The 15894-nt window shown below is 40.9% G+C and overlaps 1 protein-coding gene across 1 annotated transcript; it reads right to left on the reverse strand.

The window, feature by feature from the left end:
- Positions 1–13312: 13312 nt before the first annotated feature.
- On the reverse strand, positions 13313–14544 carry LOC149837991 (uncharacterized). Its single transcript, XM_090007552.1, has 2 exons — positions 14323–14544; positions 13313–13500 (listed from the first exon to the last, which is right to left on the reverse strand). The coding sequence occupies exons 1-2, from the start codon at positions 14542–14544 to the stop codon at positions 13414–13416; spliced, it is 309 nt and encodes a 102-aa protein (XP_089863678.1). The 3' UTR covers positions 13313–13413.
- Between the last annotated feature and the right edge of the window lie 1350 nt (positions 14545–15894).

The following is a 15894-nucleotide window of genomic DNA, read 5'->3' on the forward strand; positions in this document are numbered from 1 at the left end:
TTTTCAAAAACATCTTTCCATTGCTTATTTCTTTTCATAAAACATACTGTGCATACTTATACAAAAGTGATTCAAAATTTTCTAACAATCAAATACTATATTTTCTTTGAATTTTCTCATAAATAACTACTCTATTTGAATTAGTTCAGAAGAAAAATAAATCATGGGGCTTAAAAATTTGTAAACTGTTAGATTATGCCAAAAACAATCATATATGCTACAACTCGTTCTCAAATGCCTACTTTAATTACCAAAAAAAAAAAATATTTTGTGTGTATCTAAACCACCACCCCATGCTTGAATGACACTGTCCCTAGTGGCATACAAAATAAGTAAAAATGCAAAGCAAATGCACACTAAAAGACCATAAGATGAATATGGGAGAAAGGATAGATACAACCTGATCTGCTCTGAGCTTCAGAATTTGAATTTCATCCTATCTTTGAATTCTTTGAAAGCTCTGCTCTGTACCTGGTAACTGATACACTAAATGTTCGATTCATCCTGCATAGATCAAAAACAAATGTCAGCACAATTGAGATAAAATACTGAATAAAGAAAAATACTGAAATGAAAAATAAACTAATGTACATATGATACATCCCTTTGGTCGAATCCTCATACCTTGGTGAGATGCACTATTTCACACTCACCATCCTGCAAGGAATCTGAAATAAAGGGCTTCAATCTTTGCCCATTCACCTTGAATGTACCTTGGGTCATAGGATCGAATAATGTCACTGCTCTATGGGGAAATACTTCTTTCACAATGTAAGGACCTGTCCATCTCGATCTCAACTTCCCTGGGAATAAATGCAAGCGAGAATTGTATAACCACACTTTCTGCTCTGGCTCAAACACTTTCCTGGCAATATGCTTATCATGAAATGCTTTTGTGCGAGCTTTGTATAATTTGGCATTCTCATACGCATCATTCCTGAGTTCCTCTAATTCTGAGAGCTGCAGTGCTCTCTCTTTGCCAGCCTGGGTAAGGTCAAAATTCAATTTCTTGATAGCCCAATACGCTCTATGCTCTAGCTCGACAGGAAGATGGCATGCTTTCCCGAATATAAGGCGATACGGGGACATGCCAATGGGAGTCTTAAATGCAGTTCTATATGCCCAAAGTGCATCATCTAAGCGCTGGGACCAATCCTTGCGGTCCGAGCGAACTGTCTTTTCTAAAATTCGCTTAATCTTCCTATTGGACACTTCAACCTGTCCACTAGTCTGCGGATGATATGGAGTGGTGAATCTATGATTGACAGAATATCTTCTCAGCAGAGAAGCTATCTGTACATTCCTAAAATGCTTGCCACCATCGCTAATCATCGCACGTGGCACACCAAAATGACTGAAAATGTTGTACTTAATGAACTTAAGTACTACTCTATGATCATTGGTCTTGGTTGCCACAGCCTCGACCCATTTGGACACATAATCAACCGCCACTAGAATGTATAAATTTCTGAATGAAGGCGGAAATGGTCCCATGAAATCAATGCCCCAAACATAAAAAATCTTGACTATCAAAATCGGAAGCAAGGGCATCATGTCCCTCTTGGACATGTTCCCAATTTGCTGACATCGAAGACATCGCCTACAGAACTCATGAGCATCCCTGTGGAGTGTGGGCCAATAAAATCCTGACTGCAAAACCTTTGCAGCTGTCTTCCTACTGCTAAAATGCCCTCCACAGGCTAATGAATGGGAAAAATTAAGAATGGATTGGTACTCCTCCTCCGGAACACATCTCCTAATGATCTGGTCTGCACAGTATTTGAACAACTCTGGTTCATCCCAATAATAGTGCCTCACCTGAGATAGGAATCTCTCACGCTCATTCTTGTTCCAATGCTCAGGTATCTGCCTCGAAACCAGATAGTTCACAATATCTGCAAACCAAGGTAACTGCGGTGTACTGACTGACATGATCTGCTCGTCGGGGAAAGAATCATTGATCAGTCTCTGATCCTGCGTGGTCTCTATGATCAGTCTGGAAAGATGGTCTGCTACTACATTCTCGCTTCCCTTCTTATCTCGAATCTCAAGATCAAACTCCTGTAGTAGTGTCTTTCTTATTCAACAGATATTTCAATGCAGCATGGTCAGAATAGACAACCACCTTCGAACCGAGTTAATAGGACCTAAATTTGTCCAATGCGAAAACTACCGCAAGTAGCTCCTTCTCTGTCGTAGTATAATTCATCTGAGCATCAGACAAAGTTCTACTCGCATAGTAGATCACATAGGGATTCCTATCAATGCATTGTCCTAAAATAGCCTTCATAGCATAATCAGATGCATCGCACATAATCTCAAATGGAAGAGTCCAATCCGGAGGTCTTAAAATGGGTGCAGTAATCAAGGCCTCTTTGAGAATCTTAAAGGCCTTCATACAATCCTTGCTAAAAACAAAGGGCTGATCTTTCTCCAGTAAAGTACATAGCGGTCGAGAGATTTTACTGAAATCTTTTATGAACCGCCTATAAAAGCCCGCATGCCCTAAAAATGACCGAATCTGCCCCACAGAGGTGGGTGGAGTCAAACGGGAAATAGATTCCACCTTCGCTCTGTCAACCTCAATACCTCGCTTGGACACAATGTGTCCAAGCACAATCCCCTTCTGGACCATAAAATGACTCTTTTCCCAACTCAGGACAAGATTTGTCTCTGCACACCTACTCAGTACTCGAGTAAGTTTTTGGAGGCAATCTTCAAAAGAAGAGCCATAAACTGAAAAGTCATCCATGAAAACTTCCATCACATCATCAATCATGTCCGAGAAGATAGCAAGCATGCACCTCTGAAAAGTGGTCGGGGCATTGCAGAGCCCAAACGGCATACGTCTAAACGCGAAGGTGCCATAAGGACATGTAAACGTAGTCTTCTCCTGGTCGTCAGGATGGACAACTACCTGATTGTATCCTGAGTATCCATCTAAAAAGCAATAGTAGCTCTGTCCTGCGAGTCTCTCTAAGATCTGATCAATGAATGGCAATGGGAAATGATCTTTCCTAGTTGCCACATTCAGCTTCCGATAATCGATACAAACTCGCCATCCTGTAGTGGTCCTCATCGAAATTCTCTCACTCTTCTCGTTCTCGACCATAGTGAGTCCTGACTTCTTTGGCACAACCTAAATCGGACTGACCCACTGGCTATCAGAAATAGAGTAAATGATTCTGGCATCCAACCACTTCACCACCTAGTTCTTCACCACTTCCTTCATGTTGGGATTTAGCCTTCTCTGCATATCCCTAACTGGCTTGACTTCCTCATTACAATGGATTCTATGCATACAGAATGAAGGATCAATCCCCTTCAGATCAGCAACTCCCCAACCAATCGTTGCATTGTGCTCTCGAAGAATAGTCAGCAATCTTTGCTCCTGCTCCTCAGTGAGCAGGGACGAGATGATCACAGGGAGAGTCTCATCATCTCCGAGGTATGCATACTTGAGTGAATCCAGTAAGGGTTTCAACTCAAGTTTCAGAGGTGACTCGATCGAAGATTTGGCGGGGGTCTCCACAAGTGGTGGGAGAGTCTCAATGATGGCTCCCCAAGGTGGTCTCTCTGACGCCACTCTAGACACATCTATGCTATCTATACAATTATTTTTCTCTACATGGTACAAATCTAAAGAATCCTCAGTAATATACAACTCGGGCTGCTCTTCCACTAACTCATGTGCAATATCTACATGAAAGCAGTCCATGTCTCCCGCTGGTCCCATTGCGGCATTGAAAATATTCAGCTTGACTTTCCTATTGCCGAATGAGAGATCCATGGCTCCAGTCCTACAATTTATGCACGCATTGGCAGTCGCCAAGAATGGTCTGCCTAAAATGATCGGAGTCTGGTGCTGGCTATCTACTCCTTCCATATCCAGAATAATGAAATCGACTGGAAAATAAAAGTCATCCACCTTAACTAGCACATCCTCCAAGACACCTCTCGGTACCTTGACAGAACGATCTGCCAGTTGAAGTGTAATAGGAGTCGATCTCATCTCTCCTAACTCGAAAGAATCAAAGAAATACCTGGGCAAAATGTTCACGCTTGCTCCAAGATCGAGCAATGCGCGTTCTATCCGGATGTTCCCTATAGTACAAGCAATGATAGGGGCTCCAGGGTCCTTGAGATTTGGTGGTGTCTGATGTTGAAGTACTGAACTCACCTGCTCAGTCAGATGGACCCTGTTAGGAACTCTCTCTCTAGATTTACGCTTCTGCGTACATAGCTCCTTCAGGAATTTGGCATATGCCGGCACATGCTGAATCGCATCAAGCAAAGGTAAGTTGATCTGCACATGCTTGAAGATGTCAAGCATGACCTAGATCTTCGCACTCTGCTTCCCTCTAAACCTGGTGTAAACACCCCAAATTTTTACTCACCTCCCCAACATTTCCACCAAGCATCAACATCGAGCCTCTGAAATCGCTGGAGGGCAAAATGGTCATTTTCTGAGCCCGAACCTTGCAAAAGTCCAAATTTCATCTGAAACTCTCAAATTTTCTCTATTTTTATCTCAGATGTTCAAGATTTTACTCCTGACAGGAGATAGACATCTCCAAGTCTTGGTTCAAGATTATATTGCATAAGACATGTCATTGCATATCATTGCATGAGCATTTCAAATCACTGCACTGCACAACATGTCATTTCGAGGTCCAGAACTCTAGATTTCAAAATCTTCAATCCAGATTAGAATTTTAACTCTTTTCAAAATTGATTTCAAAACCCTGGGTCTTCAAAATTATCAATTTTTCCCATTTTACCCCCAGGACTCTGAATTTCAAAATATTTCCTCAGGAAAATGATCTGGATAGTTTTCAATATGGATTTCAGTCACTTCACCTCAGATTTTGCCCTTTTTGACAATTTCAAATATCTTTCTTTTACAAAATCGCCCTACAAGGGCCAACTCTTTCCAAAATTCCTGTTTTGCCCATTAGTCCAGATTTTATGAAAATTCCAAAAAAGAAGTTGTTGTTTTATCCTTATTTCAATAAAGAAGCAATGTGGGACCCACACTGAGGTGGTGTCACACAAGCTTTCCTTTTGAAAATTTGAATTTTGAAAAACCCAAAAATATAGGAGCCTTGTCCCCTGGATTGGTGCCACTTGTCATTTCTCTCTCCTCCCATTTACATGCCATGTGTCAGCATAGGGTTCACCTAGAGTTGGTGCCACATGTCACCTTCCCTCTTCTGCCACGTGTCAGTGTGGGGCTACCTTCAGAAGCCGCCACATGTCATCCCATTTATCTGCCATGTGTCACCCTATCCATCCTGCGCCATGTGTCAATTCAAAGACTACCAGGAGATGCCAAGTGTCATAGGTTGTCTTGTCTAGAAAAAGTGGAGCTTGTCTCCTCTGAGGTGGCGCCACTTGAAGTGTGTCTCCTGCAGAGGACACGTGTCAACCTCTCCCTCCTTCTAGAAAAGTAGCCTGACACATGTCTCTTCCTACTTTTCTCAAAAAAGTAGGAGACATGTGTCACTCCTAAATTCCTACAGAAAAGGTAGGCTTGTCTCCTCTGAGGTGGCGCCATCTGGAGTGTCTCCTGCAGAGGACACATGGCAAGTTCTCATTTCCTCAGAAAAAGCAAGTGCCATGTGTCATTTTCTGCTTTCCTCAGAAAAACTAGAATTCAAATATTCAAAATCCCCATAGGTGGCGAAAATCAAGAACTCCTACCTTTTTCATCCTGTCTGAGATGGCGCCACATGGCTTGGCCCACCTACTCTCCCCTCTGCCACGTGTCATTCTCTGCTTCTTTCAGAAAAAGTAGAGGACACATGTCTTCTCCCTACTTCTTTCAGAAAAGTAGGAGACACATGTCACTCCTGGCTTTCTTCAGAAAAAGCAAACCATTCAAAATTCAAACAAGGCACTAGGTGGCAAAAATCCTGAGCTCTGATCTTTCCAGATGGCCTGAGATGGCGCCACATGTCCCTTTCCCTCCTTTTCCTCCCTCTTGCCACATGGCATTGTAGGAGCCACCCTGAGGTGGCGCCACATGTCCACCCTCCATTCCTCCAGGGCCAACCTCCATTTGAATTTCAAACTTCCCCCTGAGGTGGCGCCATTTGAGAAAGCCTCTCCAAACAGCTGACACTTGTCCGCCACATGTCCAGACCTCCCTGCACCAGAAAAAGTAGAAAAAAACCCCCATGAGGTGGCGCATTTTGCTTCCTCCCTTCATGTTCTCCTGCCACATGGCATCGTAGGAGCCACTCTGAGGAAATGCCACATGTCAGCCCCTCCTTTCCTGCAGAAAAGCAAAATTTCAAACATTTGAACTCCCCAAAGGTGGCGCCACATGGCATGCCCCTACTGTTCCAACTTTACACCTCAGATCACCTTTTGAGGTGGCACCATTCCAGGACTCCACTTGGCTCCATTTTCATTTTTTATTTTATTTTTAATAAAGGTAGCCCACCATGAGGTGGCGCCACCTGAGGACTCCCTACAAAAGGTGAGTTTGAATTTCAAATTCCAAGAGAGCACCCTCTGAGGTGGCGCCTTCTGGGAGCTCCCTGCAGAGAGAATCAAGCTAACTTTTGAAAAATTCCAAATTCCCCTGCTGAGGTGTCTCACCCACAAATTTTCTATTTTTTTATTTTTCTCAAAAAATCAAAAGAGCCTCTTGAGGTGGCGCCACCTGAGGGCTCCCTGCAGAAGACAAATTCGAATTTTAAACCCCTCAGATGACACCCCCTGAGATGGCGCCACATGGAGGGCTCAGATCCAGCCTGTTTGAAATTCAATTTTTTTTCAGAAAATCTATAAAAACAAGGCTCCATGTCCAGCATAGGGAGATCATTTTTTTTAGCTCTTGTGAACTTGCAAAATCCGACCTAGCCTTCCTAAAATCCGATTTTGAACTTTGGAAATCGTGCCCCCTTTGGCGCATTGAAGAAGGTCGAGTAAAGCTCGTGCTGTGGCGAATTCGATTCCAACAGAGGTCGATTTTTGTGAACCATCCGAAGCCCGGAGCAAAGGACGAAGGAAGCTCATGATAGCTGCCCATTTCAAGAGCTCCTACGCCGCGTAACGAAGCAAGGTGCACTTCTTTTCCCCTTGATGTGATTCTATAATTCGAATCGGGAGTCGTTTGAAGAAAGAGCTCATCCGAGGGATGGATTGAGCTATTCTCATAAAATGACATATATAAAAATGTTTTGTTATGCTTTCTTGATGATTTTTAACATTCATATAGTTAGCTAGGTTTAATTTGCATTTTATTTCATTCATTTAGCATATTTCATGAATTAATTAGGATTAATTTAGCCTTTATTTCAATTCTGCTTATTTTCAGTAGGTCTCTGTTTTTGTCAGTCAGTCCACACGTCATTTCATGCATTTTTTTTTTATTAAAAATCCCAAAAAAATCACGGAATGCGCCCTTAGGTGTTCCTGAAATTGTGCCAAAAATTCGGAGGCATTTGAATTTGTTTACTGCGGTAAACATTCAAAATGGCAAGTCGGGTTTTGTTACCCGGGATACGTTTTGAAAATCATTTTCCGACTTGTAAAATCGAGATATCCCTCATGGGAGATCCGATTTTCGATCCGAAAGATGTTTTGAACTCGGGAGAATGTCTAGTTTTTAATATGCTTTTATCAGATTTTGCGGATTTTTTTTAATGTCTGACAAAAATCCGAGATGTCGGTACACGTGTCAGAGCCTAATTTGGGCCTCTGAGATCTTGGATCAACTTAGGGCTATGGTTTCTCTTTGTGTGTTGCTCCAAATCCGAAACTGTAAAAAGTGAAAGTGGTTTCCGAGATGTCCTCTGTTCGAATCTGAAAGCCTGTAATTTTTAGAACAGTGTTGACCCCTGCTTCGGATTTTGCTTGTCAGCCCCCTGTTTTGCTACATTTGTCTGTTCTGTTAGTTTAGGCAGGAATAGTTATATTTTTATCTATGTTTACGTTGATCAAATGCCAAAGTCATAAACATGAAAGTTGTTCATGTAAATGTCGTGCATATCTCTGATTAATTTAATAAATTTACATAGCTGTTTGATATTTTTTTAGCGTTTTACATCAGATTAGTGTGATTTTTACCTCTGTCTGAACTAAATCCCTGTTATTGAACTCACCATGGCTCAAATCCCGAGGCTGTAAAAACCAAAAATGTTCCATTTCGGGTCTTTTAGCAGTCTGCAAAATATCAGAAGTTTCCATGGTGTAAATCTTGCATTATCATATTAGGCATTGCATTTGGTTCGGATCCATAGGCAAAATCCATCATTTTTAGGACTTTCTTTGAATTTTGGCATTTAAATCATATCATTTCATGATTTTTAGCATTCTAGGCTGTTTATCAAAGTAAGTAGATGCTTCATACCGAATTTAGTGCAATTTGGAATCCATTTGAGGTTCGGATTATCCACAATACCAAAACAGGGTCCCGCAGGACCCGGATCCAAGTGAAAAACAAGCGAAATTCGTTATTTTGGCTAAATTTCAAAATGTCAAATTCTGATTTTACAGTCCTAATGTGTTTAGAAGCATGTCATATTCATTTCATCATCATTGAATTCAATTCGAATTTCGAAATCCCAATTTTACTAAGTTTACCTTCAAAAAACCCTGATTTTAAAGGTGTAACTTTAATTTTAGGGGTATTTTGGTCATTTTGACCCCAATTCCGAATTTCAAACTGTTTTCCACTGAATTCCCTGCATTTACATCATTTCAAAACATCAAGGAAGCATGAGAATAGGGTTTATATCCAATTAAGTCCAATAATTTCATAATATTATTGGAAAATCTTGGAAAAACCCACATATTTGAGCTAACTTTATTTCAAGCTTGGCAGAGACATTCCAAAGAAGGAGCTGAAGTCTGCAAATTTCTTTTATTTCTTTTATTTCTTTTATTTAGTGATGTAATAATGTAAATTTTGGAATAAGAGATTTAATTTCCTGCTTAGACTAGGATGCATATCATATAGTTTGATTTTATGCAATATCCTGTTTCTATGATTCATGCATTTTATTTCAAAAGCACTATGGATGCTCACGAATGGCACGTGCACCAACTCTTAGGGAGTTGATGGACTCGGTGGGATCCATATTTACGGCCCTAGTCGGAATATGGACGAGACCCAGATCCGTCATCTTTCTACTAGTCAAATTGAGCCTACACTCTTAGGCTATCTTAAAATGCACATCATATTTCCAAAGTTTTCAAAATCATGTGCATCAAATCAACTAAATTCTGAGCATATTCATGGCCACAGTCAGGATATGTGAAGGATTTATCTTGACTTAATGCACATTTTTCCAACAAATCTCTTAGAAAATCTTTTCAAAGTGCATTCATTCACTCATATCATTTGCATCATGAAATCATTGATTTTCTCAAGATTTTCTCAAGAAAACTTCATTCTCAAGAAATCGATTTCTCAAGAAACTCTAAGGATTTTTTTAAAATCGGTTTTCCAAAGACAAGTTTCTCCACAGTTTTCCCTGGAAAATGATATTTTCTTAAGAGATTCAAAAGAGTTTCTCAATCTTTCTCCAAGATCCAAAATCGATTTCCAAGTATTTCAAAAGGTAAAATTCCCAGGATTTCGATTCCCCAAGTTTTGAATTTCCTTCTCCAATGAATTTTCCTATAAATTTTCCATCATTTTCCTAAGAAAACTCTCAAAGTCCAAGTTTTCCTAAGAAGTGTTTCCCTTTTCAAAAGGTTCATCTTCTCTCAAGAATCACTTCCATTTTCCCAAGATTTTCAACTATTTCTGAATTTTCCACATCTTTATAAGCTGTCTCATGTTTTCAAAAACCCCTTTTTTATCTGAGTTTCCTGAGAAATTGACCTTTTTCCTGAGAGATTCTTTCCAACTCCAAATGTTTTTCTAAGCATACATCATGTTTTCCAACTGGCATTTTCCAAAATCTCATAGCACATGCCTGAATTCTCTATGCATTTAGGATAGAACATAACTTTGATAATTTCGCTAAGTCAAGCATAGTTTTGGTCCTTGGTTCGATTACCCCTGTTAAAGGCGGCAGGAACGGTCGAACCTCGTACCGACAGGTCGAGCCCCATCCCATGGATTTTCCCGCAATTTTCAAAATGGAGGCGAGTATTTCAAAACAATTTCCAAAATCCGGTCAAAGTTTGAATCGCGAAAGCATTTTCCCTCTTTCTCTTCCGCGAGGAAGGGAAGTCGGGGGAAAAATTTCGCGACGAGAACACCTGGGAGACTCTAATGCTTTGGGATAGGGTGGTGGGGGAATATACTCGGTTGGCTCCTCCTCTTTGTGAGAAGGCTCACTCCTATCCTTCTTCTGCACTGAGGATGAAGATGATGATGATGAAGATAATGAAGATGATGATAGGGATGTGGATGATAATGATGGCTGAGCCGACGTAGGTGAAACAATGGTCTCTGGCTCCTCTATCCTCTCTCTACTCTCTCTCTCTGCTCTCGACGTGATACTCACGTCCACTCCTCAGGGCCATAACAGATTTGGCCTGCTGCTGTGTCTCAGTATGAAACAGGCCTCCAGTCATCTGGTCCTTACCCTTCGGGTTCATGACAGCCTGACTCGACAATGTACCCTCGGGTCTCCTACTAATAGCCTCAGCTAACTGTCCCATTTGCGACTCTAACTTCGCAATGGACTGCGTATGTGAGCCTAATATCTGGCTACACTTCTCGAAGGCGTTCTGATTAGAGGTTTTCACATCTTGGAATGCCTGGAGAAGTCTCTCCTCAAAAGATGTCTGCGGGGCAGACTCCTGCTGAATCGGGGGAGGGACTGAAGAAGAAGACTGAGAATAGCTCAGCCTCTGGAATGGCTGAGTAAAAGATGGCTGCCGAACTGGCTGAGAGGATGTAGGCATCTGTATGGAAGACTGTGGATTCTTCCATGAAAAATTGGGATGGTTATGCCAACCCGAATTATATGTCGATGAAAATGGGTTATTCGGCAGTCTGACGTAACCTTGAGCTGCCTGAACTTGTTCTTGAACAAATTCAGGGTACTGAGATGCCGAAGGGCACTCAGTGATATCGTGTGCCGGACTGGCACACAGAGTACACACCTGCTGTGTAGTGGGCGGTCCTGAGAGAAGCTGGTCCAACTTCTAAGCAATCATGTCTACCTTGCACTGTAGTGCAGTAGATGGACCAATCTCAAGAACACCAGCTTTCTTCTGAATGCTGGGTGTGGCTCTATCCGAATGAGAACTCGAAGCATGGTGTAGGGAATTCTTGGCCAATGTATCAAATAACCTCCATGCTTTGTCCTCGCTCTTCAGCATGAATGTCCCTCCACATGAAGAGTCGATCATCTGACGATTCTTGTCAGACAATCCATCGTAGAAGCTCTGCACCAGTTGCCATTTTGGCACCTGATGATGGGGACATTTCCTGAGGAGATCCTTCATTCTCTCCCAGGTCTCATGAAAGTGCTCACCATCTAGCTCTGAGAAGCTAGTGATGGCTCTACGGTATTGGTTCGTACGACCAATGGGAAAGTATTTCCGAAGAAACTCTGTAAACACCCCAAATTTTCACTCACTTCTTGACATTGCCCTCAATCGGCACATTTCAGTTCTCCGGAAGCAATAAAGAGCAAAATGGTCATTTTCCATGATTGAACCTTGCAGAAAGTCCTAAATTTCACTCTTGAGCCTCAAAATTTCTATATTTAGGTTCAGAGACATCTTCAAATTGCAAAATTTCAAAATCCTCTTTCTGGACAAAAAGTTAGAATTTCCAAGTCCGAGCTCAGAGTGACATTTCATTGAAACATGTCTTTGCATCGCACTGCATGAACACTTTGCATCATTTCATTGCATAGCATGTCAGTTTGAGATCCAGAACTCCTGATTTTCAAAATTGTCAATCCAGATTTGATTTTAAACTTTTCAAAACCGATTTTTAAAACCCTGGGTATTCAAAATTATCAAATTTTCCCATTTTACCCCCAGGACTTTGAATTACAAAAAATTTTCTCAAGAAAACAATCTGGATATTTGGATATTGATTTTAAAGATTTTATCTCAACACTTTTTGCAAAAGATTTTTACAAATTTTGTTTTTACATTTATCCATATTTTTGCCCTGAAAACCCAATTTTTCCAAATTCTTGAAAATAGATAATGTTTTATCTCGTATTTTCAAATAAATGAAGCGGGACCCGCCTTTGAACTAGCATCATACTCAGACTCCCAGGGGCTGAAAGTTTTAAGAAGGGTAACCATTAGCCGATGAAGGGAGGGGGAGAAATTGAATTTTTCTTTTTCGGTGGTTTTGGGTCTTCTTCTCAAAGGAGAGGCTACCCAGCCGTTTCACCTGGGCCTTCAGCCCAACCTCAGGGAGTCTCTCATCTACAGGCGCAGAGAGAGGCTGCTCTGCCGTGGAGATTGCCCCTTTGGGGATTCTGTCTTTGCCGTCCAACTTGAAGAGTTCCACACGAAATTCACAAAGCTTTGGAGTCACTTTCTTCAGCCAAAGGGAAGAGGAAGCTACTTTGCTGTGGAGCCTTTCACCTCCAACAACAGCTGCCTCCCTATCTTGCTTCAGCCCAGCAGCAAGGAACGACTCTCATTTGCTGTCTACAAGGGTCACACAGTGGAGAACGTGGCTGCCCCTTTCCTTCAGCCAACCTGCAAAAGGAAAACGTCATCCAGCAAGAGGCCCACTTTTCCATCTCCTTCAGCCCAGCCGCAGGGCACCTCCAGCAGCTGCCTCTCATCATCTTCAGCATACCAGCTGAAATCCCAAGCAGCTGCCGCACATCCACCTTCAGCTCAGCCTACTGCTGTCCAGCCTAGCGTGAAGCAGCCTCTGCATCTAATTCAGCCCATACACTACAACAGAGCAGTAGATTAGCGACGACCACCTTTCGTCGCTAATCCGTCGCTAATCCGTCGCTAACCATGTTAGCGACGGATTAGCCACAACGCGGCGACAGTATGCTTACGTCGCGAATATTTCGACGCTAACTGGCGACGGAATTATTCCGTCGCCAAGTCCGTCGCTAATTGCGACGGAATAACGAGCGCTATATTCCGTCGCCAATCCGCCGGTACTAAACGGCGACCACGGCGTGGCGACGGATTTAATTCCGTCGCTAAGCCGTCGCTAGATTAATATGAATAGCGACGGAATCATCCGTCGCTAATCCGTCGCAAAAACGAAAAAAAATCAAAAAAAATTTATTTAAAAATTAATTACGGAGAACTGTACAATTTATATTTCCTGTACAATTTATATTTCCTGTAAATAAAAAACAAACCACACAAAAAAATTCATATAACAAGTATCTATAATAATTAATCGTTCCACCTTAAAACTAAAAAGTTTAATTATTTACAATTCAACAATTACAATTAGGAAAAATAAAAAAAATAGAACTTCTTCAACACAGTCCTCTAATCATCGCCAAGATTTTGTGCGTCTTCTTGTTCATTGTCTTTATCTGTCCCTTCAGCTCCACTACCCTGATTATCGCTAGCAGCCTACACAAGAAAAGAACAGTCAGTATTGATAAACAAAATATAATGAAATAAATTACACACTATATGTGATTCTATCATGTGCTCATGTGTGATCTACGGCAATAAAAAAACTCTATATGTGATTCTATCATGCTCATATGTGTGCTAAGGCAGTCAAAAAATTGAATATGTGATTATAGCATGTTCATATGTGTTCTAAGGCATATAAAAAAACTCTATATGTGATTCTACCATGCTCAGATGTGCTTTAAGGCAAGCAAAAAACTATATATGTGATTCGATCATGCTCGTATGTGTTCTAAGGCAGTAAAAAAATTGAATATGTGAATATAGCATGCTCATATGTGCTCTAAGGCAGGCAAAGCCAAAAATTTTATATGTGATTCTATCATAAATGATATATAACATGTTCATATGTGTTCTAAGGCAGTTAAAAAACTCTATATGTTATTATAGCATGTTCATATGTGTGCTAAGGCAGTCAAAAAACAGAATATGTGATTATAATATGCTCATATGTGTTCTTAGGCAGTAAAAAAACTGAATATGTGATTATAGCATGCTTATGTGTTCTAATGCAATCAAAAAAACTTTATATGTGATTCTATCATGCTCATATGTGCTCTAAGACAGACAAAAAGTTAAATATATATATATGTGATTCTATCATGCTCATATGTGTGCTAAGGCAGTAAAAAAATTGAATATGTGATTATAGCATGTTCATATGTGTTCTAAGGCATCTAGAAAAACTCTATATGTGATTCTACCATGCTCAGATGTGCTTTAAGATAGTCAAAAAAACTATATATGTGATTATACCTGAGAGGGACCTGGAATCGAAGATCCCCTATCCTGAACAGCGGCCTTGATCTCATTTCGGAGAAAGGGGGCGACGGTGTATTGGAAGTAGTTATTCAGTGATTCATTAATGATCTCGCGTACATCATCACCGGAAAGAATAGTCGGCTGCTTGGAGCTTATGTCGGCGCAAGAAGTTGGTGAGCCGTAACTGGAAGAACCAATAACTGGTGAAGTGTTCATATTACTCCCAAACCCGAACACGCGACCTTTTTTGGGTTCACCTGCTGCAGTCACCCATGCTGTAGGATCAAATGATGGATGCTGAGTAGCGTCTTCACCATATCGCTCTACCATTTGTTGCTCATATGCCTCCTACAAAATAATGTTTAAAGTATTCATTAATAATTAATGATAACATTATGATGACTTGCATATATATTGCAATGATTATTAATAGAATTAATACATACCGTTGTCGTTCTCGCCTTCTCTGATACGAAGACTCCCGTGGTCTTCCGTTTATGTGTTTCTACAAACACATCCTTATATGGTACACTGCCTCCTTTTTCTGCTTCCTGCGAAGTTAAATGACAAAAGATTTAGTACACAAATTTGCAACTATACTTATAAAATTAATATTATATATTGATGAGTTACCATTTTCTTTAGGTGGCTCCCAAATGTCTTAGATCCACCTGTGTGTAGATGGGCTTCGGGCATCTTCGATCGATTTTGTGAAGCCTTCGCAGAGCGATTTTTAAATGCATCTCTCGCCCACATATCGCACATTTCATCCCAGTAATCTCTCCTGATAGTAATAGGACCATGGCCCTTCCACAGTAATGGATCATCTACTACGCCAAATGCTTTTTTTGCTGCAGTCTTCATAGTGTGCAGCATGTCTGCAAATCGATTGGCAGCCACCTTCTGCCACACCTTCCTTGCATCATTTTCTTCCACCGTAGTTGCAAAGCGATTCGAAGCCTACAAATATTTTCAGAAAGTTAGTAGACATTGCTTAAATAAATTAAATATGAAACACATTAACTATGAGGAACAACTGTATACCATGAATGAGGACCACAATCTGTTTAATACCTCCTTTGGGTACTCTTTCCATTGAGCAACTGGTCCTGGTAGATGTTGAAGAAGTGAATTCCTAATCTCCCGTACTACTTCTTGTGGCTCAAACCTCGTGCTGCACATGAATTGTTACACAGTAAATATCAATATAAAATATTTAAAAGATATGCAATAATTGAAAACAAAATACTTACGGTCGATTATCGATATACACTATTCGAATGAGTCTTCTTGTGCCAGCCTGTGAAGACCCTGTTTCCTGTGTTGGCTGTTGACTTGTGCGATCAACTGGTGTAGGTGGGTCGTATACAGGCGCAACATCATCTGTAAAAAAATACACACCAAGTTCTCAGAATGTGCATTTGAACTAATCAAGCATCTAATTAGTTATATGATATACCTATCACAGGAGCCCGTGAAGATGAAGGTTGAGCCTGGTTACTACTGGATGAGCGACCACTATAACCTCCACGAACCATATTCTAACAAATAACATATGTCATACAA

This window comes from Nuphar pumila, chromosome 5 (assembly GCF_984573655.1).
Source record: "Nuphar pumila chromosome 5, dmNupPumi1.hap1.1, whole genome shotgun sequence".
Lineage (NCBI taxonomy): Eukaryota > Viridiplantae > Streptophyta > Magnoliopsida > Nymphaeales > Nymphaeaceae > Nuphar > Nuphar pumila.

Bases quoted from the DNA above. Each gene is read 5' to 3' on its own strand.
- LOC149837991 (XM_090007552.1), bottom strand. From the start codon at position 14,544: ATGAACACTTCACCAGTTATTGGTTCTTCCAGTTACGGCTCACCAACT. The intron at 13,501-14,322 runs GTATAATCACAT...TTTCTTGTGTAG, and splicing joins CGATTCCAGGTCCCTCTCAG to GCTGCTAGCGATAATCAGGG.